This window comes from Pundamilia nyererei, unplaced genomic scaffold, assembly GCF_000239375.1.
Source record: "Pundamilia nyererei isolate P.nyererei 1_Seehausen unplaced genomic scaffold, PunNye1.0 scaffold00026, whole genome shotgun sequence".
In the NCBI taxonomy this organism is placed as follows: Eukaryota; Metazoa; Chordata; class Actinopteri; order Cichliformes; family Cichlidae; genus Pundamilia; species Pundamilia nyererei.
In genome coordinates, this window is record NW_005187427.1 from 3,840,409 (window position 1) to 3,868,332 (window position 27,924).

The 27,924-nt window shown below is 42.6% G+C and overlaps 1 protein-coding gene across 4 annotated transcripts; it reads left to right on the forward strand.

Annotated features, from left to right (window-relative positions):
- The first annotated feature begins 126 nt into the window (after positions 1-126).
- On the forward strand, positions 127-27,899 carry LOC102204659 (phosphatidylinositol-binding clathrin assembly protein-like). 4 transcript variants are annotated; one of them, XM_005727818.2, is made up of 19 exons: positions 128-1,153; positions 7,299-7,441; positions 10,809-10,884; positions 11,280-11,382; positions 12,702-12,795; positions 12,893-13,004; positions 13,450-13,556; positions 14,976-15,017; positions 16,775-16,860; positions 17,346-17,448; positions 18,828-18,961; positions 19,199-19,296; positions 19,534-19,647; positions 19,759-19,789; positions 19,930-20,071; positions 21,059-21,082; positions 21,456-21,512; positions 21,692-21,811; positions 24,482-27,899. In XM_005727818.2, exons 1-19 carry the CDS (start codon positions 1,024-1,026, stop codon positions 24,494-24,496), a joined length of 1,731 nt encoding a protein of 576 aa, XP_005727875.1. In that variant the 5' UTR covers positions 128-1,023; the 3' UTR covers positions 24,497-27,899. The 4 variants fall into 4 exon arrangements, with proteins under 4 accessions (XP_005727876.1, XP_005727875.1, XP_005727877.1 ...); XM_005727820.1 differs by having other exon boundaries at positions 17,385-17,448; XM_005727819.2 differs by lacking the exon at positions 21,059-21,082 and having other exon boundaries at positions 127-1,153.
- The last annotated feature ends 25 nt before the right edge of the window (positions 27,900-27,924 follow it).

Sequence of the window (27,924 nt, forward strand, 5' to 3'; positions counted from 1 at the left end):
GTTTGCACATCACACTATTGTGCTGTCCGTATGCACTAAGGTGATAAACCAGCTGATGCTTTTCTCTCCTTGAAAAGCCTTCTGCTTTAAGATGCCCTCCCCGGACCCGAGAAGTGGTCCAATCGCCCTCGTTTCTCAGTCACCTGATTCATGTGCTGCCATTTTACACACAAGTTTGACTGACAAAATAAATAAATAAATCAGAATTGGCCTATCGGAAACCTCAGCAGAGAAATACACCCTTTTGTAAAGAAGATTAAAAAGACTGGGGATAAAAATCACAGCGGCTGAGGTTTCATGCAGCCAGCGCGGGGTGCTGTGTGCGAATCAGAGAGGCGCTTGCAGTCGGATCTGTGCACACGTTCAGAGGCGATACCGGGTGAAGAAGAAGGAAAAGGGGAGGGAAAGGACAATGCTACAGCCCGTGTCTTTGAAAAATTAGTCTTCAGTCATGGTGATGCCGCATAGATTTCATAATCATCGCCGGCCGTCTTTCTATCACTGACATTGCTTTTTTGTGATTCGGCGCTCTGGCACGGACTCTGCGCCGGCATTTCACCCTCAGCAGCGTCTATTTCAGGGATACTGTAGATTATATTAATACACTGACCAGCTTTGGATGCAGGCCGCTCTGAAAGGCTACACCGATTTTCTTCTTTTTTACAAGCAGGTTGATTATTTCTGCAGCTGGGCCACCCTGTTGCCCTGCGCTGGATTTTTGGATGCTTCTCTGGATGTGTGACCGTTTAACGCTTTATTTGGCCGCCGCATGAATTCTCCCACCGGATCCTGGTCCGTGTACGCTGCTGTCCTCCACCACCACCTCCTCCTCCTCTTCTCCCTCCTCTGGCCGATTCTCACAGAGGGCACTACCCTCCTCCTCCTCCTCTTCCCTGCCGCTAAAGACATTTTGATCGTCCTCCCCGGTTCCCCCCACCCGGACTCGACCATCACTCCTCCGCCTGCCTCCTCATCCTCCTCCTCCACCACCACCACCGCCGCCTCCTCCTCCTCCTCCGTAACATGTCGGGACAGTCTTTGACCGACCGGATCGCCGCCGCACAGCACAGCATGACCGGGTCTGCCATCAGCAAAGCCGTCTGCAAGGCCACGACGCACGAAGTCAGCGGACCCAAGAAGAAACACCTTGACTGTAGGTTAAGCATACCATCACTGCTTACTGTATAGATAGGCAGCCTGCCTGCATGCATGCATCAAGCGACCAGCATCTTTTTCCTCACAAAGGGTAGCTTGTATAAACAGCATTACGCTCCCCCCCTCCCACTCTCATCCGGCCCGCTTATGTTCACAGCTTCTTTAATTAGGCACCGTTACATTCCATTAGATTAAAACGTGATTTACGCAGCAGCCGAGCGCACACAGGCTCCACCACTGACCATCAGAGCAAGCGGAGATCTTCTTCGTCTCTCTTTTTTTTAATATAAGGCGAGAGGGGGGCAAGCCAGGCATTATCTGTGCATGTCATTCAGGGGAAATAGGCCACTCTGGTATAAGCTAATCATATTGCAACCAGTGTAGGCCTATCCATTATTAATGCCACTATCAGGAGCAGCAGCAGCAGCACTATGTCCCTTGGAGACTCTTCAGTACAGAATGTGCGTTATTGTGCAACATTTTTCTGCCATGCATTCTCGCTGATAAACGCGCTGCTGGTCAGTCCTAAAGGTGCTGAGGACCCTGTCAAGGTTTTAGGAAGAGCAGTGCACTTTTTCCACTCCCCAGCTAATTGTCTATGCAATCAGTAGCAATGATGCACACAGTGATAAAGAGGATTTCTCACATGTGGATTGCATCAGTGATTATTAGGTGGCTGTTAGGTTAGGTGGCTTTTCTGCCTCACTATAATTACTTGACATGATCAATAGAGAGCATGGGTGATCAATGGCACTGCCAGTCACACTCACATGCAGGCAGACAGACAGCAAGACAGCGAATCTGGAGGAAATGTGGATAAATCAGTCAGAGAGAGACCATGAGGCAAGTGGCCAAACAGCCAGTCATCCAGCTACACACCCACCCACCCAGTCAGTCGGTCGCCCGGCAAGTTTGGCAGTGGATTGGTCAGTCATGTCCACAGCAGAGGGTACCACTGTGGATTTTGGGCTCCCTTACAAGATATGCCACCAGGCATTTCAGTGTAATATATCTAAAGAGGGCTGCCTCACTAAAAAAAAAGAAAAAAAAGAAGAAGAAGCAGGAAACACCCAGTGGGGGCTCAGAAGCAGGTTTCTCTGAGCATTTACGATGAAGGAGCCCTTTTGTGACTCTAGAGCAGGGGTGGGCAATTCCAGGCCTCGAGGGCCGGTGTCCTGCAGGTTTTAGATCTCACCTTGGGTCAGCACACCTGAATCACATGATTAGTTCGTTACCAGGCCTCTGGAGAACTTCAAGACATGTTGAGGAGCTAATTTAGCCATTTAAATCAGCTGTGTTGGTTCAAGGACACATCTAAAACCTGCAGGGACACCGGCCCTCGAGGCCTGGAGTTGCCCACCCCTGCTCTAGAGTAATTCCTGCTGCTTTGATTTCATATTAATCTTACCTCGATGGTGGCAGGCGCTCAGTGTTAATTATTAAGTTTTTTAGAGGCTGATGTTTTACGCTATACACAGTTTCACACATCCTTGGAAAAATAAGTAGAAGAGAATCAAACCTACTGATGGCTCAACGTTCAGTATCGCCGCAAGTGCATCAACAGACTGGCACCGATGCTCGTTTGTTATTGTGCTCGCCACAGACGCCCCAGTTTTATGAGAACATTGGACTCCTGCAGATATTAAACGACAGAAGGTCATCCACCTTCAGCGCCTGCCACGAGTGGGTGTATCTCAGAAACTAGTAAATGTCACTTAACTCAAGGGTGAGAGCAGAAAATCTTAAAATAGAACCGGAGCATTTACATGACAAATGTCCATCTGTCAAGTGGATTATAAAACAGTTTTTGTCACGACTCACAAGGGCAGAGAAGTTTCTCTCAGAGTCGGTCAGTTTATTCTGGTGAAGGTGGTTTATTCTCCTTTTCCACATTGATACGACTCCTTTGTAGATTTGATTCACTCCCATGGATGTGTGAATCACATTTTTTAGTTAAATAAGCAATTTTGCACTGAAGCCATTCAGATGCAGCTGTTCTAATAGATGCCACAATAAAATACTTTCTATTTCCAGCTAGAGAGCCTCTCTTCTAAGCCAACATCCAGCACTCTCTCTCATCCGCATTAGGGCACACTTTTAAGGTTAAGGAGGCGATCCAGGAAGGAAGTGTGTTTGTCATCAGGCGGTCAGTGGGCCTGAGCCTTAATTTGACTGAGAGGACCTTGGTGGGGAAGTGAATAAAGAATGCAAAGAAAAGGCAGTGAACACAACTGCTCTCAAGGAGCTTCTGATGAGTCAGCTGTACAGGACTGCGTGCAATCACAGGTCTCTTTGTTCAACCATCAATGCATCTGAGACTCTTTTCTAACCGAACCTGCGTGGTAAACTCAGGTTATGAGAAAACGGCGGACATTTGGTTTGTATTTTCAGATAATGCAAAGCTTATTATAAAAGCTCTCTGCATGGAGGACACGAGCGAGTGGAGCAAACTCGGTGTGGCTAAAAGAATACAGAGCTGCCGGGAAGAAACTGTTCAGATTGGAAAGAAAGAATCTGTTAAAATAATCTGAGGTTAGTTTGATAAGCAGAGTTAAAATACACTCTAGTTGTTATTGAGCCACCACAGCAGGCACAGCATAGAGTAAATGCTACGCACAATAAATCTATTCAGAGTGACCAAACCCAGGCCTCCTTTTTTTCCCCCCCTCTTACGGGGTCATGACCTTGCCGCTGTGGTAGGTGACTTCAGTGGCAAATGTTCATCTTTGATGACCCACAGCAAATAATGAGCATGACACACACACAAACACAGGGTAATGACATAGTAGAAGAGTAATCAGGCTAAAAATTACCTTCTGCCCCCAGAGCACAGTCAGCAGTGGTATTCACTGTATGATTTCTTTGCTTGTGCGTCACTGCTGAAATGCTGTAGCGTCACGTTGTAGATTTATTCAAAAAGAAGCTAATTGTGTCGAGAATAATTATCTGCCTTTTTTGCTCCGATGTTCTTCGCTTTTGGCCTCTCGGCTGGATTCAGTGAAAGGCAGCAGCGAGAAAGAGGAAGAAGTGACGACAGATGAGCAAAAATACAACGGATGACGGGGCTCAGCCGCACAGGCGGTCAAACAGAAGAGTAATATACATGAATCCCCCCCCTCCCCGCCACGCACACTCATGCTTACTCTGACATCTTGTAGTTCAATTACACGCTCTGAATGATATTCACTTTTTTTTTCTTTTTTAACGCCAAGGCTTTAAAACACATGGGAGGGGAAAAAAAAGTTTTTATTGCATTTTAAAGTAAATCTCTCTTTATGAGCTCAAATCCCTTCAGTCATGCATACTTTAAAACTCTGCTCTTACATTTGATCCTAACCAGTATTACAGGTGTCTTAAATTTAGCGCCGTGTTGTCGTGTAATCGTGCAAACCTTTGCAGCATAAATCTCACTTCTTTTTGTGTTCTTTATCTGCATTTTTTTTCCTGTGTGGATTTCGGCTTATCGATAATCCCAGCTGGCAATCGTGCAATCAATACTTCATCATCATCATTGTCATCATCATCACATCCCTCTGGCTATTTACACAGCCACACATCGATGGTTAAATCCCAGCTGATGAATTGTCACCCAAAGGAACAAATAGATTGGGACATGGAAATGTAGTAATTACCCTACTAAAAGTTAAATATCTCTAAACCTCCAGTGAATTAGTTAGTGGTTACTCACAGGCAGTGTAAAACTGAACACCTTTTGACCTTGTCTGCTGTTTAGTTACAGCTTGATATAGATGTTTGGTTTTTTTAATATTTATTTATTTCTGAATTTCCTAGGATCATCCTTCAAGCTCTGCTTTTGAGCTCAGCTACCTCTAAATATGAGGCAAATATGTGGTTATTTTTCCACTCTGTTGCCTCATCTTACATCGTTTTTATTCAAGTGTCACATAAAACTACTAGAAGCTCTAGTCCTTGCAGTTTAAAAGCCCATGAACATAAAAGCAAACATACAGGGTTTCAGAGAAATGGTCCTAATTTAGACATGGAATGCAAGAGGCACACATTAAGGATTTTAAAGGAGGAATTGAGGATTTTATTGTTGCGTATATATACATATATCTATTCAATATGCGTTAGTTTGGGAATTGTTTCTTGTGCCAATTTTATTGCTTCCTGTGCATGTTACATTTTCTGCTTTCAGATGTAGGGAGTGGACAGACCTTTGGCTTATATTTGGCCCTAAAGCAGGAGACCAAATGTCATGAGTCATGACATTAATGCAGCAGAGTTGAGAGTCTGACAGTCTTGGCTGCGTTCGTAATTCATTGTAGGCCAAGCTGGATGAGGTGACGACCTATAATCAATACTTTTACACTTATTATTGGATGTGCTGTTCCTGCTGAGGCTTTCGCAGTCGAAACTAAAATAAAATAAGACCAAGCTGAGTTGGATCGAAGCATCAGCTGCCGCTGGTCGCTGTTGCTTAGGGTGTGTTTCGACATGCATTCAATGGTTAATCAGGGTGCGAACCGGGACTCTTTGGTATCCAGCGTTTCAGTGGCTGCAGAAAACCTCATCAAGCTTTCAAAACAAAACACTGATAACCTCTGATCCTGCAAAAGAAAAGAAAGAAAAAAAGAAGCAGATCTCAGAAACCAAACAGCTTTCTCAGTATCTCAGCACACAGATGCTCCCCCGTCTGCCTGTGACTACACTGGTTTTCTCTGATTGCACAAGGGACTCTTTAATTTAGTTCCTTTCATTATAATTGTGCGACACACTTTTGTTGCTGGTGTCTTGTTACCAAATTCAAGTGAAACCGCGGATCGTCCTGATTTCACACTTCTCATCTCATCTGGTAACATTTTAGATTCATTTCTTCTGTCTGTTTATCACTTTTGGTCCCAGTGTGTGTTTTACCAGGATTAGCTGAGACCCTGTTACCAGCTGGCCTTTAAGCAGCCTGCACAATCTCACTTTTAACAGCATCACTGAGAATTTGATGCAGATTGTTTATCCAGGAAAAAAATCTCCAGCTTGCTGATAAATGTCACTGAGCAAATAGCATGAGCTATATATTATGAATCCACTCTGTATAGTGTGTTTATAAAAAAAGGTTTTTTTACTGTAGAAATGCCCCAAGTCAAGATAAGAAAATCTGTCCCTGAAGATTTTAACAACCTTTCGTTTACAGTAATTGAACATTTCAGAATCACATAAGTGGATCTGTAGGCTATGCAGTCTGTAATGCACTGTGTAAAACATGTTTGCACCATTTTACTAGAAGCCTGCAAGTCTTTGTGCTTCAACAGATGCCAAACATACTTTGCATTTTGCTTCTGAGCCCAGTTCCTTAAAGAATGTAGGGCAACATTCCTGCAACCCATCCCAGCAACACTTCTTATCTCTATTTAATTATTTTTGTTGTATCTACAAGACTGAGCACAAACAAAAACCCCACTCCTCTGTTTCCCTGCCAGTTCTCAGATGTGAACACGCACATGCGAGCACACACTCGACCTGTCGTTTGCCAGACCTTTGAGTCTGACATACAGCACCGAGCTGTTTTTCCCCTTTTTTAAAACGTGTTCCACATTTGCTTTAAACGGCCAATTTACATTCTAGATGCGACTCTCGGATGTTAACTGTTGGGAGGGTGGGGGTCATCTGTTTTAGTCCATCATCGCTAACAAAGATGCTCGGGAAGAAAACTCACAGTCAATATTCATCATCACTCCATTCATCTGACAGTTTTTTTTTTTAGTTTTTTTTTCCTAAATAAAATATGTGTCGCTTAAGTTCATTACGCGGGAATGGAATCGACCTTGCAATGTACCTTTCCATCTTCTGAGTTGATATTTTATTGATATTTTTGTAGAGGAGGCTGGCAGCGTTGCTGAATTACAGTCTCAGATGTGCATTTGGAGATACATCCACCTATAGAGACTATATCATTCATCGATATCATTAATCCATCATTTGTTCATTGAGGCGAGATAAATGCACCGGTCAATATGACTTCAGTCTGTGTGATTGTTCACTCCATCAGCAACTGTTGCTTTTATTCACAATGACTTACAGTAAGTGAACAGGCGGGGTTGGAGTTTATTTGTGTGTTCCTTCACCTTGCTTTCACACTTTTCTCCAGATTGTTTCATGGGTCATCTTTTTTTTGTCTCCTCCAGACCTGATCCACTGCACCAATGAGCTGAACGTCAGCATCCCCCACCTGGCAGACACACTGCTGGAGCGCACAACTAGCAACAGCTGGATTGTGGTTTTTAAAGCGCTCATCACCACACACCACCTCATGATGTACGGCAATGAGGTGAGTCAACCCGCATTGACGTATGGATGCCCGGGGAAATTTGGAGGATGTTTGTCCCCTCTGATCTTGTGACAACAGGAAAATTATTTGTCATCCTGACAAAAAAACCCCGCTTGTTTTAAAGAGATCTAAAATGCACTATGGTGCTTCTAAAACGATCCGTCTCACTGTTTTTTTGAGGTCAACATTTCCTGAGTGGTGGGACGTGACTTGAAAGGCCAAAATGACTCTGCCGAAGCTCTAAATAAAAATGTAGAAAAGCTTATTCATCTATTTATCAGTATTGCTCTTCCAATAGAAAAAGGCACCAAATAACCTCTCATTACCAGTGACTCCTGTGTGTGTTATCAATTAATTACACAAATTGTCACTAGGCAGCAAAAGATGACGATCAAACCATTTCCTGTACAGTCTAATACTCTGTGAATGAGCACGAGAGAGACTCTGAGCTTGCTGGTGTTTTGATCGATCCTAAATACTTTGTAGAGATTTCTCTCCAACGCACCCTCAGTGAGATTCTTTGAAACCGTGTCTTCTATGTGTCCAGCAAGGACAGATGAAATACTCGGCTGACATTTCAATGGCCAGTATGACAAATCGCAGCGCTCCACTGCGCACCCTGCGAGAGCAGCGACCAAAAAACATCAAACATGTTAAATGATGAGCTTCTGAGACTAGATAGAAGTGCCGTGGCAACGATTACTCCGGGGACGATGACCCTGTCAGAGCATGTGAGCAACAAAGCTTTCAGTGACATGAGCAGTGACATGATGTTTTAAAAATTTGTCAGGGTTGTTTAAATTGGGCGTTTTTAGCCTGGCTTTTTCCTCACTGGTTTTCACCCTGGCCAGAAAGACTGCGTGTTTACAGGCCTCTGAATTGGCATCAAAGCTTGCTTAACGTGATCTGATCCTTTTAAAAAGTGGATGCTGGAATGGGTTTTGCTGCAAATGGGATATCAGTTAAGGAAAGAAGGGGTTGTTTTGTATTGGTAGTGAGGGCAGATTGTGAACGCTAGATCAAGGAAAAGTCGTATGAATCAGCTCTTAATGTTAAAACACCACAGCGAGCTGACTGACCTGATCCACCCTGGCAACCACGACTCAAATAAACCAAACAAATACATGTAGCTTTTTCCAGAGGCTGCCTTTTTTCTCCATTGAGCTCTTAATTGTCTGCCTGCTTTACAGTTGTTACAGGAAAGTTAATCTGCTTCTTTTCCCCCTGGGTAACTCAACCTAGACAAACTACATCAAGCCTGGACATGTTTATGAATGCTGATACAGTTTTCAAGGATGTCAGTGTGTCTGTTTGATCCAGTTTCAGGAAGATTATTTCACTGTTTCCTTCTTGGCTGTGAAATTAGTAAAAGGCAAAAAAAAAAAGTAGGGCAAGAGCTTTCAAATAAAGACGGGGCAAACGTTCAGTGAAACAAGTAAGAAAGTGAGTTACACAGCGATAGCTAATATACCCAAGTTTGGTAACACTGGCTACTATAAGATGCTAGTCAAACCCGTAGACTGTATATTAGACTTTGTTGTAGACACAGTGATGTCACCCACTGGCTTTAATGTTTGCCGTTTTCAATTTATAGCACCAAATCACAACAACTGTGGCTTCAAGGTGATTTTTTATTGTAAGGTCAAGACCCTACAATAATGCAAAGACAACAGGAAAAAAAACCCAACAATAATATGATGCGACAGCGGGAAGAAAAAACTTCCTTTTAACAGGAAGAAACCTTGACAGAACCAGGCTCAGCGAGAGGCGGCCATCTACTGCGACCGGTTAGGGGTGAGGGGAGGAAGACAGGACAAAGACACACTGTGGAAGAGAGCCAGAGATGAATAATAACTGATGATTAAATGGTGGTGTAATTTTTGCAGCCTTAAATCTGCTTTTGTGTTGCAGATGTTGTGTTTTTTTTTAGATCAGATGCAACTTTGAACAAGCGCCAATTGCTAAGTTAGCAGCTAATGCTGACTAGCTTAGAATTTGGCCATGTGCAGGTTAGAGAGTGCACTGCTGATAGCAACCACTGGTTACTAATGAGAAATGTGTTATCCCTGACCATTTGGTGAGCAGTTGCTGGAGATTGTTAGTTGAAATTTGGAGCAAAGAGGTATACAGGGGTTATGAACACTTTGGGCAACAAGCGTTGGGCATTGACAGCAATTTACACTATATCTATAAACACTCGACAATTACTCACTGAGTGGTGGAGAAGCCTTAAAGCATAGCAGTAAAATATGTGCAAAATATATGGGCAAATGTTGAAGCCTGCTAGCAAACAAAGCAATCACAAGAAGGTTTTTGGTGCAGCACCACGAGGTGGCTGTAGCTCAGAAGGTAGAACAAGATAATTGAAAGGTTGGTGGTTCAATCTCTGGCAGCTCCAGTGTTAGCTAGAAAGCACTTAGGTGCAGAAAAAAAGTCCTTTTATTAATGGATGAATAAAGCATGTTGTATAAAGTGCTTGGAGTGCTCCAGTACAGTAGAAAAGCCCTCTATAAGGACCAGTCCTTTTAGCATTTACCCTCTTTGCAAACCACTTGCCAACTGCTCAGGGAATACGGTTTTCCTAGACCTGCATGACTGAGGCCTTAGCAAAGTGCATACACAAAATGCCAGGCCTGTGGTGCTTTTTCAAATTCTTCTTCCGAGTTTCCGTGGTGACATGAACAAAAGTCTATCACAGATACAAACTTTGGTGACCTTTACGTACGAGCAACGTATGTGGATTGAGACATGTGAAACAAACACAAATGGAGAATATAACGTCACATTTGCAGGGAGGTGGTGAATATGAAAATCAAAAGAATCGTGATTTATAATAAATCTTTTAAAAAAACATATAGATGCTAAAAATCGCTGTATGTGTGATGATGTTTGTGCAAGGTTTCATTCATATATAATCATAGGTAGGGTAGATACACAAATATATACATATGCTATGATCTTTACAGTAAGATGCCACAGATATTCTAATTACTGATAACATATAAATACAATAACACTAGATTTTAATTCACTGAAAACACACAGAAAGCACAGATAATATTACAGTGCACAGTAATATTATTTGTCACACTACTGCATTAAAAAGGCACCGAAACAATAAACAGAGTTCAACTGGAAGGTACATTTTATTACTCTTAAATGTAACTTTGCAAAAAGAAGAACTTCTTTTGTCAAACGTTACCTGCGTCACCCAAGCCAGCACAATTACCCTCTGAAAAATGCAGATAAAGCTGCAACATTTGTGTACATACAGGCTGCCCATGTGGCAGTTTGGCCTTGACTTGAAACTGTCAGGCCACAGAAAGAGAGAAATCACTAACTCATTCTTCTGTTCTTTTTCCTTCAGAGATTGATGCAGTACCTTGCCTCCAGGAATACACTCTTCAACCTCAACAACTTTCTAGATAAGGCTGCACTACAAGGTGATTTAATGCCATTTGGCTCTTTGTAGACTCAGCAGTGCTGTACATCTAACAAAATGACTTTATGTCGGACTCTCACTGCCTCTGTAGCGCTATCAATAAGCTGCTGCTCAGACGGACCAAATCTGAAAAACCTACCGATGACTGTACCCTTTGTTTGTTACAAAGGGTGCGGAAAATTAAAAAAAACATGCTTGGTGACTTTTTAATTATATATACAAAAGGAAAACAAGATAAATAAATAAAGTAAGGTAATGCATGAGCACTGGAAATGTGGGTTGGTCGCAAAGAAGCGACTATATTTTTAATTAAAATAAGTATAGCTTCTTAATCTAATGTGAAAATTGGTCAAGCTGATCAATCTCTAACTGCAGCACCCTCTCTCTGCCCTACAGGGTATAACATGTCAACCTTCATCAGACGCTACAGCCGCTACCTGAATGAAAAAGCCATGTCTTACAGACTAGCAGCGGTGGACTTCACAAAAATGAAGAGAGGGTAGGATACTCTTGCTTGTAACACTTTGCCTGTTGTTTATCCTCTGCTTTACCTGTATAGTAGAAACAGTAAATATATTTTCTATTTTTCCTTAAATGTACATTTATGTTAACAAGTAGTCATTGCAGCCCCAAGTGGCAAATGCATGTCTTGTAAAAACAGTGTGTTCAAAATGGTTTCTATTTTTGTGTCAAGTGGTCTTGTGCCTATGTTTGAGATGAGCAACACAACAGTTTTGTTTGCATATGGGCAGCCAATCAGAAGACAGTAGGACCTTAAAGAGACAGAGCTAAAAGGGCACAGAGAGTAGATGAACTGAGCCTTTGAGTAATAAAAGCTTAGAGTCGCTGTTAGTGATATTCTAGAACAATGTTGAGCAAGAAATTGAACAGCCTTTGATGCTAAAATGCTGTATTAGAGTCAGTATATCATAACTGCAATCTTAAAACATTGTAATTATAAGCTAGCGGTCATAACAGACCAAACAAAGGAAAACAATTACAAGTATTGAACCAACAAAGGATGATTGTGAGGTTGGTTTAGGACATGCGTGAGGACATTTTTACATTTTTCAGTGGGGAGGTCAGAGTGGGATTACATCAGGGTTAGATGAGGTCAGGCAGGACCTTCAGTGGATTATAGTGTTTGCAGATGATAGTGTGACCTCTAGTGAGAGTAGGGAGGAGTTGGAAGAGAGCCTGGAGAAGTGGAGGTATGCTCCAGAGAGAAGAGGAAGAAGAGGAGGGAACAGTTGTAAAGCTGAAGCTGTAAGGAGTACAGATAGTTAAGGCAAATGAGTTTAAACATCTGGGGCCAACCATCCAAAGCAATGGCTTGTGCACAAAAGAGGCAAAGAGGAGAGAGTGTAGGCAGGGTGGAGTGGGTAGAGATGAGTGTCAGGGTGATTTGTGACAAAAGGATAGCAGGGTGAAAAGGAAGCTGTACAAGACTGTAGTGAGACCTGCTATGACGTATGGTTTAGAGATGCCACTAACAAAAAGACCAGAGGCAGAGATGAAGATGCTCAGATTTTCACTGAGAGTGACCAAAATGGACCAGATCAGAAATGAATACATCAGCGAGACAGCTCAGGACGACCAGTTCGGAGATGAAGTTAGAGAAGCGAGGCAGAGACTGTTTGACACGTGCAAAGGAGGGCTAGTGGATATGTTTGATGCTGAAAATGAAGCTGGCCAGGTAAGACAAAAAGAGGAAGACCACAGAGGAGGAAGTTACATACTCTTGATTTTCAGTGCATGTACATCACTTCCTCTACAGGCTTGATGAGTTCTGCGTGTGTTCTCCTGTGTGATTCTTAGGGCTGATGGTGTGATGCGCACCATGAACACAGAGAAGCTGATTAAGACTTTGCCCATCATTCAGAACCAGCTGGATGCACTGCTGGATTTCCAGGTAAACATCTGCCTTAATCGCTCCAAACCCTTTAATGTAAGCAATTGTAGCTGTCACTTCAATGTCTCATCTCTCGTTCGTTCCTCCTATCGTCCAGCCAAACTCCAACGAGCTGACGAACGGAGTGATCAACACAGCCTTCATGTTGCTGTTTAAAGACTCCATACGGTTGTTTGCCGCTTATAACGAAGGCGTCATCAACATGTTGGGTACGCACGACACGGCAGATCCTGAGTTCATCTATCTTTAGTTCGTTCTATATTTATGTGGTAATTTTCCTCTGATGTCAAGATCACAAGACTGTGACTCCATCCAACTCCACTTAATCCTTCTTTAGAGAAAATCAATTTTTCCTCCCACTGTCTTCCAGAGTTCAATTAAGGGCCACTGTGTAATGATCAACTTCTTTTCTTCCATTAATTATTAAGGCAGTGAGGTGTGAGGGTCTGATAAGAGACCATCAGACTCTATGATTTTATTGTAAGTGGGAGTCTTAATGAAAATTAATTTCATCCTGCATGGACAAGAATTGAACAGGCCTAACAGGGAAAATCAGTACCAGATAGATTTTTAAAAGTTGTTTTTTACAGTATACACTGCTGCAGGTCAAAGTAAATTCTGTTTTTGAGCTGTTTCTCGTCTTCTGGCACGCAGAGAAATACTTTGACATGAAGAAGAACCAGTGCAAAGAAGCTTTGGAGATCTACAAGACCTTCCTCAACAGGATGACCAAACTGTCCGAGTTTCTCAAAGTGGCGGAGGTAACGTCCGTTTGTCCTGCCGCTCTTCGATGGAGTTAAACACCTGTAAAGACGATGGGAATATCTATTTGGAGCGAATCTCAACGGCCTTCCTTCCTCTCTGATTTTATATAAATATATTAAATGCTCCTTTCTCATTTCGTCCTGTCACTCAGGAAAAATGTAATCTGCAGAAAAGCGCACTTGAACCTGTTGAGATTTGCTCCAGACTTCTGTTACCCCAGGAACTGATTTACGGTCAGTCTTCTCAGACCTAAACTGACCGCAGATCAGCCTCCGGGAGCTTCTTCTCTTTAATCTTCCAAGTCTCTTTTTTGCACTAGATCTTCTCCTGTTTCTGTCCCTCTCTTGCCCTGGCCTAGGGAGGGGTTTACTTCAAGGCAGTCATTAACGCCAGACTCTTATAGGCTATCAGAGAGACACTCATGTAGAGCTTCCAGTTGAGAGACCCCTCGTGTGCTGCCTGTTCACATGCCTGCACTGCATGCCCAAGCAAGCTCTTTTTCTATCACTATCTCTTTCTCTTGTTCTAATAGCTTAATTTCCACCCTATTTCTTTTTTTTGTTTTGTTAATAAATAGAAGTTTCTTTTATTTTTAAATGGCTGTTACTCCGTTAACAGCTCTTGCTGGGCTTCACAATAAATATAAACAGTTTTATGATCTGTAGACTGCGCAGAATAATCGTGTACATCTTCAAAAGCTGCCTCGCTGCTTGGTTTCGTTCCCATTTGGAAGAAGGTTTGGGATGCAGCCACTTGATCCCAAAGAAAGAGAGAAAAAAAAAGGAAAAAGAAAGAAAGACTAACGTTGACTTTAAGGACCCATTCATTTTACCTGTCTAACAAAATGTGTTTGTCTGTTTGTGTGTCATCTGTGCTCCCCCTCCCCTTCTTCTTTCTGTTCAAAGTCAACATTAGTTGAGTGTCTTCCTTTTGGATGTTTCTTATCTTGCAGTCACATGACCTGTTGTCTGCCCTCTGTGCCCTGCCTGTCTAAACAGTCGTTGTGCTCAGCTTTCATTTCCAACCAGATCTCATCGTGTGTGTATTTATAAGTGTGTGTGTGTGTGTACATGTACTGTGTGCGTGTGCGTGTATATATATATACATATATATAGGTGTTTGTATGCGTGTGCATGCGCCTTCCTCCTCTGTTGTCTTTTCTTTGTTTTCCTTTACAGCCACTGCATGAAGTAATGAATGCTTGGGTTTGATTCTTCTTTCTCCCTCCTCCTCCTCTTCCTCTTCTTCCTTCAACACGCCTCTTCCCTTTATTTTTTATTACTATGTGGTCTGTTGGGTTTCTTTCTTTCTTTCTTTTTTTGGTTATTCCCTGATTTATTGTTACATTTGGTTTTATTTTTATTTTGCCTCCCTCCTCCCTCCCCCTATCCCTCCTTCCTTTTTTTGTGACACAGCGAGTTGGGATAGATCAGGGCGACAGCCCCGATCTCACACAGGTCAGTCTACATCTCATCTCAATCAGTCAATCAACCAGTCAGTCAACCAGTGTATTAAATCCGTCAAAGTCAGTCCCATAATGCTTCATTCTAAACGCTCCCGTTCCCTACTCACCCTACAGACCTGCCCACACTGCAGCTGCCCCGTTCTCCTCCTCTCTTCTTCACTCTCCTTAACTCCTTCACTTTGTCTCCTTTTCTGTCTGAATCGAGAATAGAGAGGACACATGCAACTAGCCTGAAAGCAGCATTCCCCCCCCCCCTGACAATTTTTAGTCCTGTTTTCCTATCTGAATCCTTGCAGAACAAATTTTACTCTAAGGTAAGATTTTTTTTAAATCAGTTTTTATGCAGCTCAGCCACAAAAGTTTTCAGTCTCTCTCTCTCTCTTTTTTCAGATTAATTTTAGACTGGGGCATATAATATGTCAGAATTTTTTCTGGCAGTCTTTCAGGCATTTTCCCAGTGTAAATATCAAAGCTTGTCTGTTGACTCAAAGGCTTATCATACAAAAAAAAGTCAGCACAACTTTATGAAATAGGCTTTTGTCCATCTAAGCAGTGCTCACATCACTTTCTGAACAGATTATGTCCCTTTGTATTAGCTGTGGGGAGAGCAGCGAATGGTTTTTGTTAAATAGGTTTCTGCAAATATGACTTGGATAGGTGTACATAATGCCATCATAAGTACTGCATACTATGCTATGGTCCTTGAATACAGCTTATCCTTTTCATTGGATTTTAACAATGTGACAAAAAAAACTTAAATGGAAAAAAGTTGTTTTTTTCTTTTTCTTTTCTACATTTATGTCGTGTTTGTAGTGCTTATGAAGACCTTATATGCCCTTATTCAACAACATAGTGAACCATGCCTTTACTAAGCTCTAGATATGTGTCTGTTTTAATTTTAAACTTTTAGCATATTCTAGATTTCTCTGAAGAAGGATGCCCAGAATTCGCATTTTACTCTCTTTCCCCCTTAAAATAAGTATATGAGAAATCTTTTCTTTGCCTGTTGTGTTTGCCTTGTGTTCTCTGGTGCTGAAATGTAAAGCTCTGGGTGAAAACTGTGGTATCACATGTGGTCCAAATGAACCCATCCATCCTTTTTGTTTTCCAGTAATGAGTGCAGGCCAGCTGTTCGATGTGTATACCTGGTTTTTTCACCAGATGTTTACATTTGACTGAGTTAACTTCCTTGGCTTCCAGCGGGACACAGTTTTGGTGCTTAGCTCCAGTGATTACTTCCTCAGCCAATCAAACCACTAACACATGAATCTCACTGTGGAATCCACAAGTTAACTCTTAAATTTTGGATAGTGATTTTCTTTCTGTGTATGCGTGTGTAAGTGTGTGTGTTTACGAGAGCATTTGTGCACTGCTGGCCTCTGCATGGGCTCGTTAGATGGTTCACAGACGTGTTTGTTGTGTTTCGACTCTGGAGCCCCGCAGCGATGATGCTCTGCTCTGTCCCGACCTGTCAGTCCTGCTGTGGACTCGCTTGCATGATCCAAAGCTAACATGTGCATGCTGGCCAACCAAACCTGATGAAACCAAATGAAAAAAACAAAAAAACAGAACAAAGAGCTGTCATAGAGTAGATAGTGAATTTGAGGGTGATGTCTAAATTTTGCTGCTGCTTTGTGTGTGTGAGAGCGAGATGAAATGAGAAGTGAGGAGAGGAGGGAAAAGCGAGCTAAGTGCCCCAATTTGCCTATTTGCCCATGGTTGTAATCTGCTGAACCCCACCCCCCTCAGGCTCCCAGTTCTCTCCTGGAGGCTCTGGAGCAGCATCTAGCTTCTCTGGAAGGCAGGAAGCTCAAGGACCTCTCCACCGCCAGCAGGTATGATCAGCTCACAGACAGGCACCTCAGGCCTGCTGCATCACTCACTTAATGCTACTTTTAAAACTATTATTTCTGCTACAGCTGTTCTTTCCCTTACTGCTACCAGCATTAGCACTACAGCAACCACGGTGTACTGCTGATCTGCCACCATGAATTTTACTACTGCCAGATTTTTACAGTTTCTCTTATAGCAAACATAAAACTTGCATTTTACCTACATGCATCATATGCTGTTGCTTAAATGATACTTACAATCAAATTTTACTCAAAGTTCGTTTCTGATCACTACTTTGAAACATTTCAACCGTGGGTCATGCTGATGGTGCCCAGATAACTAAATGTTTTTTTTTTTTTAGCTTTACATGGTGTTGTTAAAAAGTATCAAAGCGTAAAGTAAAGAATATCCCCCCCAAAAAAGAAAAAGAAATTTAAAGAGACCTGTAAACCCTGTGTGTGTTTGCGGGTGTGTGTCTTACCTTAAGATCCAGCACCTCGTCCAGTGCAGTGTCATCTCTCTCCAGCACAGGGATCTCTCTCAGCCGCATGGAAGACAAGACGGAGGACAACCGACTGCAGCAACACAAGGTGAGTCAAACCTGTCCACATACTGTGGACAGGTTTGCACAGTTCATACATACCACGTGCCAGAACTATTGCAGGGATTCAACCACAATATGATTGCCTGTGCTTTTAGGTTCTTTTGTCTTCTATGCTAGTGAAACACTCTGAAATCCGTTCACGTGTGTGAACCATGTAGACCTCGGTGTCTTAAGACTTTCTGCCCTCCACACTGTTGTTAAAGTTGAATAGACAAGTGCATTAATTCTGCAGTACAGTGAAATACGCTGTTTCTCTGTAGTGTACAGAGATGCACACAGAATAGAAATGAACTCTCAGTCTACCTACTGCACTCCTGCAGTGGAGTTTATTCTCAAACAAACCATCCTGGCCTTTCATTTGATAGTAACAATTTAAAGGAAGATTAACCCTTGAAATACACACTCACTGGATGCTTTGTTATTTATATCTAATAAAATTCTCATTAATGAAACTATTAAACTGGGCAATAATATGGCAGCAACTCATTTAGATGAGTTAAAGAATGTAGACATGGTCAAGATAACCTGCTGAAGTTCAAACCAAGCATCAGAATGGGGAAGAAAGGTGAGGAGACTTTGCATGTAGCATGGTTGTTAGTGCCAGACGGGCACTTTCCCACACAACCATCTCTAGGGTTACAGAGAAAATATCCAGCAAGATGCAGTTCTCTGGGAGAAAATGCCTCGTTGATGTCAGAAGAGAATGACCAGACTGCTTAAAGCTGATAGGAAGACAACAGTAATTTTAAAAAAAAAACACTCGTTACAACCATGGTATGCAGAAGAGCATAACACATCCAGCTTTGAGGACAACCTTAATCGCTTTTGGACAAAAGAAGATTTGATCTGATCTGGTCTCATAAAACCATGGATCCATCCTGCCTATATGGATGGTTCAGGCTGGTGGTGGTGTAAGGATGTGGGGGATGTTTTCTTGGCATACCCCTTGATACCACTGGGTATTGTTTAAACACCACAGCCTGCCTGAGTATTTATGACTGCAGTGTACCCATCTTTTGATGGCTGTTCCCACCAGCAACTCTAACTGGCTTCTTGAACATGACAATGAGTTCACTGCACTCAAATGGCCTCCGTAGTAACCAGATCTCAATCCAATAGAGCACCTTTGGTATGTGGTGGAACAAGTAATACTAGATGTGCAGCTGACAAATCTGCTACCATGTCAACATAGACAAAATCCTTTGAGGAAAATCGCCAGCACCTTGTTGAATCGCTGCTAATAAGGATTAAGGAAGCTCTGAAGGCAAAAACAAAAAAAGAGTCTGACATAGTACTAGCAAAGTGAACCTTGTGTGTATTATACTAACCATAATCATCTACATTGTGTTGATGTATTCTGTCTAGGAGGACGGTCACAAAGTGATCGACATTCAGACACCTAACGTGTCACCCAGCACCCAATCAGTGGGCAGTGCCAACAGCAGTGGAGGGGCCACAGATCTCTTCTCTAACTCACCTATTGTACCCGTCAACAACCAGTGAGTGTATTGTCTGCGCTTATATATAGTTTCTACAAAGAAAAAAAGTGCCTCCTATCTATACTGCTAAAAAGAGTGTTTTTTGTATTAGTTAAATGTCACAAGTCTATTTCCTTGATCTTATCCTGATATTTTGTCCAGTTACCCTACGTCTTTAGATGAAAGCCTTTAGCCTTTACATTTTTAGAATAAAGTGAGGAAAAAACTGTGCTTTCCACTCCATTTTCCTTCCTGCAGTGTGCCAAACCTGACTAGTGAGCTGTTCACCCTGCAGCCTAACTTCACCCCCATCCAGACCACACACACTGTGCCCAACAACAACAACGCCTGGGGAGGTAGGACCACGCACGCACGCGCACGCACGCGCACGCACGCACGCACATGTACACATAATCATGTTAACGTACAATGAAGCATGAGACTAAATTCCCACTCACTACCTCACACACACACACATACAAACAAGCACACGCTTAAAGCATGTTATGCTTTGACAATGACGGCTAGCTTCTTCATGCTTTTTGACTCATTTCTTCTCTTTTCACGTTACCATGGTTACCTGTGGACATCAGGTGACTTGCTAAAGCCATCCCCACCCACTCAAATTCACAGTCCTGGAGCCCCGTTGCACTCTGGGAAGATGCTGCCCAATGATTTGGACTCATCCTTAGCCAACCTTGTTGGGAGTGAGTACAAAATGTGCAAATTTTCTCTTCACATTTTCCCTGTTAGCCAGTCTTGCTGTCTCCCCCTTTCAACTGATGCTATGTTTATTTTTGTTTTATTTCTTCTCCCAGACCTGCAGTTTGGGGGGACGCCAGCTAAAAAGTGAGTGGGTTTGCCTTACATCAAAAGCCGAGCCGCAGGCAGACGACTGCTGTCGGATCTCTCACGCTGTTCAATGATTTTTGCATCCTCTGTGCACCTGCAAATGCACGTGTTAGATCGTGTGTGTTTTTGTGCATCAGGCCAGAGCTCCAGTGGAGTCAGCTGGTTGAGAAGAAGCCGACGGGTGGTAGTGGCTGGCAATCGAAGGCCATGTGCACCAGCACCAACTGGACTCACACCACCCATCCCATGGCACCTGCACCCATGCCCGTTCCTCAAATGGTAAAATAAATGCTACAATTACTTTTTAATTGCCTGCGAGAGTTTGTGCTTGCGTCATCAAGGTCCTGTGGTTGCACTTACACTTCCTCTGACACTTTTTTTCCCCACTTCTGCTGCTTGATTAGATGTCTTCTCAAGACAGTATGGGTGTGAAGGTTTCTGCTTTATTAACAGTTTCTCCAGTCTCCACTTAGTATGGTTGGTTAATTTGGGATTAAAATATAATTTCACATATAAATTTCTGTAAACCAAAGCTAGCTATAAGTGGATGAGGGATCCTAGGTAAATTTCTAAATGGATGGGTTTGCTCCAGCGCGATGGCCAAGAAACTGAAAAGGTTTCTGGCTTCCATGCTGTTTAGTCAGTTGCTTTATCGCTCATTAGTGTTTCCCTACTGGCCGGTAGACTTTACAATGTGATAAGGTAATAAAAACAAAACAGATTTTTCTAGGCGCTTCTGAGCTTTTAAAACTGGAACCCCAAAGCCTCAGCTTTTTTAAGATAATGATAAAAACTGACATTGCGCACAGTTGGATTTTTCTCCCAAAAGTCTTTATAGATGTCTAATAATTGTGGTCATGTGAAAGAGACCAAGTGACCACTGAGAAGATTGGCAGTGAGGCTGTATCCAGCTCTTTCAATGCATCAGTACTTTTGAAGGAGCTCCCAAATGTGTCTGTGCCTTTTGTGCTCCATGCCAATTATCTACACGTCTCTTCAATTCAGTCTGGTTTCATCCTTTTAATTTTGGACTGATTGACCTCTCAACTCAAACTGCTCATTTTCTCGGCAAATGGTTTGGAAAGATGGTGGCACGCCTTGAATGGAAAGTAGATGATTTTAACATGAGGAAAGTGCAAAAAATTCCGCTTTATCTTCTCTGCCTGTTTGGAGAAAGAGAACGGGCATGGCTGTGATTGTGGTATGCGGAACTATTTTAGAAGTCTTTAACTGTTTTTCTTTTCTCTCTTTCCTTTAACTCGACAGAATGGGATGATCTATACTGGCTATGTAAGTTTCTTCAGCCCCCTTTCCTTCACTCCTCGTTTTGTCCACGACATCCTCCAGAACTGCACTGCTTTGCTTTCTTAATCATTTTCCTTATTGTACTGTCTTAGAACTGCCCTTTTATCCCTTGTGGTGTCATCTCGATTCAGTGTTGTTAAACGTTAAAGCTGATTTTGTTTAACAAGATCTTGTAAAAGCCGAATGAATGGGAATATTTATTTGGCATAAAAAAACAAAAAATGACTTTCTTTGAGGTACATCTTTGACAGATTAGAAATTAATTGCCCTAACAGAATTAGCGTTAATTTTAATTAATTTCTTTTGGTCACTATTAAAAAGTATTGTGCATTATGCCCCTCCCTGTTTTTCTGTACAGGCTCCAGCACCAGTGGCTTTTCCTATGACGACACCCCAAGTGCCTGTGTATGGAATGGTAAAGAACAACTTCCAGTCTTATCGTGGTCTTACAGTCAGAGATTTTTAATTTATCCAATAAATACTGTTTATTTTTATTGTTTTGTCTCGGTTCACGTTGCTCTGTTTGCTCCCCACCTGTTTCGCTCCCTCATACTCTTCTCCTTCCCTGCCTGCTCTCACCTGTGCTCTGAGAAGCTCCCTCCTCAGATGAATCATCAGATGGGGGGCGTTCCCATGATGCCCCCACAGCATGTCATGTATAACCAGCCTGTCCTGAGACCCACCAATCCTTTTGGACCCATCCCAGGAACACAGGTAACATCAGCCCTCACAAAAACAAGCAGAAATGTTAATGAACATGCCAGAGAGCGTGGGGACAAGAGCATAGCATATGGGCACTAATGGGATCATCTCAAGTAGTGCAATGGTTGTACGCAGTTAAAGACACAAGTTTAGTAGTTTTGCCTCTGTACACCACCACAGTGGATTTTAAATCAACCAATCATGATGTGATTGAAGTGTAGACTTTCAGCTTTAATTCAAGGGGTTTAACAGAAAAATTTGACAAACTTTTTTAGGAATTGTTTTATAGATATTCTCACATTTTCAGAGGCTTCGCATTAATTGGACAGTTTACTGTTTCATGACCGGTTATGCCTACTTCTCTGTTCTTGGACAAGCTTTGAAGACACGATATCTGAAGATGATTCAAAGTGTTGATTTTTTACTGCACTTTAAATATGAGGCCCAAGGAGATGTCAGTGCAAGTGAGGGACATCATCATTAGGGTCAACCCCTCGCCCCCCACCCAAAAAATAAAAATAAAGCAATCAGAGAGGCGGCAAAAACATTCTTAAAAACCATGAATTCACCAGCTTGGCAACAACAAAACACCCGAAAGAACATTGAAGATTAGTAAACAGAATTATAGACAGAATTATAATGATTATAATCATATCCATGGTTAAGAAAAACTTCAGAATCTAAATGTGTTAACAACACTTAGGTGTTGGACATAGGTGCATCACTGTCAAGGTCTATAATCAAGCGATGGCTTCATGAATGGAAATATAGAGTTTTTGCAAAAAGGTGCAAACCACTGGTTACACTCAAAAACAGGAAGGCCGCATTAGACTGTGTCAGAAAAAGAGCCTGCACAGTTATGAAACAAATATTTCGACAGGTGAAACCGAGATGGTAAATGGCCTGTATTTATATAGCGCTTTACTAGTCCCTAAGGGCTTTACATATCCAGTCATCCACCCATTCACACACTGGTGCTGGCAAGCTACATTGTAGCCACAGCCACCCTGGGGCGCACTGACAGAGGCAAGGCTGCCGGACATTGGCGCCACCGGGCCCTCTGACCACCACCAGTAGGCAACGGGTGAAGTGTCTTGCCCAAGGACACAACGACGAGACTATCCAAGCCGGGGCTCGAACCGGCAACCTTCCGATTACAAGGCGAACTGCCAACTCTTGAGCCACGATCGCCTGGCTACCAATGGAATCAGGTCACTAGTGTTTAGTGATGATGTAACTGCAGATAGAAGTAGCATGAATTCTAAAGTTATATATAGCTATACTTTCTCTATACTCTCTCAGATTGCAGATCTGACTTCCCAGTGCAAATGATCCATAGCATACTGCAAGAGCCACCCAAGAGTTTCTCAATGCAAAGAAATGGGAAATTCCTCAACAGTGAAGTCAGTCACCAATGAAGTATATCCTATATATACACAGCATCCCAGCTGTTTTGTGGCTACATCGATGTAGTTAAACGAGCAGGCTGGGGCCGCTGGTTAGCTTGGCATAAAGTCTAGAAATGTAGGGGAACAGCAAATCGGACTCCAAATTATCCAGCAAGTGATGCCCCCACAATCCCACAACTTGGCATCAAATAAGAGAGAAAAGTGATTTTCTTTAGGGTTATTGGTGTGCTGTTTTTCTTTTTCTTTGTTTGTATTCTTTTTTACTTTTGTTTCTGCTCTTAATGCTAAGGTAAGCTATCCAACTTCTGTTCACATGCAAATCACATGTCAGAAAATAAGTGCAGTTGTCAAGCTGTGCATTCCTTTGTAAACCATAAATCAAACATGCAGCTTGTCTGGGTGCTTTTTTTGTATTTTTCTTTCTCCTTACACTTGACCAATTACAGATAATCTGACACCACGCAGAGCAATTTTGAAAGCAGTCACAATACAGTAGGGGGAAAAACTGCCTTGTTGAAGCAGCAGCAGCAATGCTATTACAAACATGACCAATAAAAAAACAAAATGTTTAGTAGGTAATAAGGAGGGTGTGTGGATGGAGAAACTGCCCAAACTAAATCATCTGCAAATATTGGACAGCTCTAACATTTATGGTTTTCAGTGCGTAGCTTCTGAGAAAAGCAGATTATTGAAGCAGAAACAGATAAAGGAGAAAACTGGGAAGTAATAGGAGCTATTTAAATGATTTGAGCACATTAACGGGCTGCATTGCACATCTTAAACCGATGTGTACCAGCACAGAAACAACACGGGCTGAATATTGCTTTGGTACAAACACTGAATCTGTGCCTCTTCAAGTCCTCGGGAATAACAGAGGCCACTCGTTCATAGCTGTTTCTCTAGGGGTGATTAGCAATGTTCAAGTAGTGGCTCCATCAAGAATCTCAATGATGAGTCATGTTGTCAGGTAATTTAAAAATTGACCAGGAAGTGTGAAGAAGAAAAAAAAAAGTTCACTGCGAGCAATCATCAGCTGCAAAGGTTACAAGACTCACAGGAGCACAAACAATCAAGTATATTTTGACCAATTATTCAAAACATAACAGAGTAATATAATTGTTTACTGAACAATCACCGCTCCGAGGTGCTGTTTTCTTGGCACTGCGGCAGCTAATACGCTTGCCAATAGATGCCTGAACACTTGATGAGCTGTTTTGTTGAACTAAATTACTCTTGCATGTCTCTCACCCCCCCACCACCCCGTCCTCTGCAGATGCACTTCATGTAGGGGATGATGTTGTAACCATGGCAGCAAAGCTGGGAGAGAGAAGGCGAGAGGAAAGAGACAGAGAGAAAGAGTCGGCAGCGAACACAAATCCAGAACCAAAATCCAGCGCAGGGGAAAGAAAGAAGAGGGCAGAGAGGAAGAAAAAGGGGAGGGGAGAGGACGAAGGAGAGAGGAGGACCAGAGGATGGATAGAAGATGAAACGCTGATGTCAGTTTCCATGTCACCTGACCCTCTAATCTCCTCTCCTCTCTCCATGTGGCTACTGATCTCTCTGTCTTTGAATCTATAGTGCTGGGGCACCAGAGGCTCTGCATTAGTCCCATTCATCCTCTGCTTGATTTGCCAGTTCAAATGGCAATTACGACCTGTGATGACACTATGAGGACTGACAGCTCGTTGGAAGTGCAGAAGCTCTTTTGCCATTTCCCCCCCGCCCCTCACCCCATCATACTGATAATTTCCTGTATAAAGGCTTACCCGCATCTCTCTCCATCCCTCAGCTGAATCAAACTTGGAGGACACGCGTCTCTTTCTCTGATTGGATCGTTTGCTGGCACTTTACTCTATGTGACCTTTGCCAAGGGTGTATTTCTGTGTAGGTGATTTTTAGCATCTTGTTCCGATTGGTTCCCGGTAACGTGTCATCCATCCGTCACCTGATGTCAGAAGTTATTGATTTGAATGCGTGCGTGTGTGTTCGTGTGTCTGCGCGTGCGTGCGTGCGTTCCTTTTTCTACATTTCAGCGTGCTGCATCCACGTATCCATTTGAGTCTTTTTATGAGCTCCATTTGTTCTTAATTGCCAATTTCACAGAGAGAATCGGGCGTAAAACAATTGGCACGCTTGTGTGATTGTGGATGGACGTGGAGCTGTGTAGGGTGTGCTACAGCGTGTGTTTCTCTTTTGGTACCTGATGTCATTAATGTGTTGCCAGGTACCAACATGTTACTGCACTGGAATTAACTGATGAAAGCACTGAGCCAGACCCAGGCATCACATTTGGATGTAAACAAACCTCCGCTACTTGGGGACGTGATGTACACACTGTGTTTAGTTTCGTTTTTTGGGGGGTTTTGCCCTCTTCTACAGGCGTGCAATATCATGCAATCTCATTATACACCCATTTGTAGCCCGGTTAGAAGCCTTTTTCTGCTGTAGTGTCAGAGTTCCTGTATGTCCACATGAGATTTCTGTACAGAATGCTGTTGATTTTTTTTCCTCGTTTTCTAAGCTGTTCTGATAACAACTGAACTGCTCTAAAAGTTGTGAAAAATGCACTGAGAGCCACACAGGAGGTGAGTTGACATTAGGTGAATTTCAATCTAGCAATCAGTAATGGTCGAACTCCCAGCTGTATGATATCCTCCCTGTCCTGAGCATTTGTCCTGTCCAAAATTAGTCTCCTGTCAAGTCCTTATCACCCCCACCCTACCCACCCCAAAAGATAATAAAATTTTAAAAAAAAATGGATGAGGGTAGAAGTCTCACCTCCACTGGGAGGATTTAAAGAGAGCCACTGAGAAGCGAGTTATTAATGTAGAGTGGAACGTTTATGGACAGGACAGCTAAAGGTCAGTCTGGAGCATCAAGTGAACGACAGCAGTGGAAAGCAGCTGAGGGTAATGTCTGTCGATCGCGGCCCGAGCAAAGCCCGCAGCGACGGCGCGCAGATTAATTCGGACAGCCAGAGACAGGGAGGCTCTAATGAGACATTAAATGTTAATGTGGATTTTCTAGGAGATCCAAGGTCGAGTTAGACTCACAGTCAGATGATATATATAAAAATATATATAGCACAAACCTTCAAAGAGGGGACAATGCTCTGCTGCACAAAAACCTAAAATCATTGCTGGGATGTACAGTCGAAAGGGGCAATAATCAATTGGGTATGAAGTCGTTTTTTTTATTGGTTGTGTCCGTTCTATGTACATGTACTGTATGTGTGTTTGTGTGCACATGCCTTCCCATAGAGATAAACAGGGTCATGTTCCTCGGTTAGAGGTTACACATCTCTATCGAGCTGGTAGCTTGTACTAACTTAGCAATGAGTGTTATTGTGACCGTGTCTGTACAACATCACATCATTTTAAGGTGGCTCTAGGTTCACTCATCTGCTGCAAAACGCAAAAAACGGGGGGGGGAAACCCCCGAGTCATCAGATGTGGAATCAGTCAAAGTGAGTCTGAAGCAAACTTCTCCAAAGAGCTGGAAGTGCACAGGCTGGTGATTTCTAACAAAAAAAAAAGAAAAAGAATCGCAACTGTAACTGCTGGCTATGTAAAAACCAGTCTCACCGCAGCTACAACTTTACTACCAGCAGAGAGAGATTTGTGCTAGGAATCACCGGGCAGGCAGATATTCTCTTTGAGGTTTCACTTTTGAATGAACATAAATGTAAGAGGTCAGCTGAGATTTGGGTATTTCCTTCGGGAAAATGTCGCGCCATTACTCCTTGTTGCAGTTATTTGTCGTTCTCCGTCAGATGAATGAGCTTTTCATTGTGCACTTCACTCCCACCAACAGAGCTCGATCCATCCTGGGCCAACCTCTGACTGTTACTGTGTCCTCTGTATATAGGTAATGCTGTTCATGTGTTTTTAGACGTGCTCTCTCTCTCTGTAAAGTGATCGAAGCCCCATTGGATGACGTACTGTACGTGGGACAATTTATTGCTGTATCTGTGTTTGAATGGTTGTACTTTGAAGGTGTCATCATCCAGCGATGGGCGGGGTGGGCTAGGGTTGATGTTTGTGATGTTTGTGTCCATCTGGAGGAGTAAGGGTGGGGTCGGGAGGGCTGGGGTTTATGGGGGTAAACTATCACAACTGGTCTATACCAAGAGTGTCTTCATCAAGGAAGTGGACAGGACAGGGTCTGTCCTCTTCAAAACAGGAACATTTTTTGCACCAAAGTCATCATCAAAGCGCAGCTTCTTCTTATTCAAAGTCACTACGGATGGATGATATCAGAACTCAAAGGAATTTTTTCGTTCTTTTACTTTTAGAGACAAAGAAACTGTCTTTTTTTTGCATGATTAAGTGTCGTCTTTTTATTGGCTTGTGTGCCCGGTAAAAGCATGACCATTGTGTGAACTCTCACTTACCGGTGTGTTTGGAAAACGTTAAGGAAATTTCTCCATGAGATTTTTTACTTACCTCTTGACATGAACACTCATTGACATTCATAAATCAACTGTTTTACAACGTAGGGGTCCGTAACTGTTTGAAGGCTGCCTCGCATGCAGAAATGCAACTTGCAAGTAACCCATCAAACTTCAAACACAGTTACCATATCTGCATCTCTGTAAAACATCATGGATGTCAATGTCGATTATCACCTAGCTAGCTAGACATTGCAGTCTTGTAAAATCGCTCTTTATTAAAGCGTTGCTATTTTCAATACGTGTGTTTGAATGCTTGCTCCTTT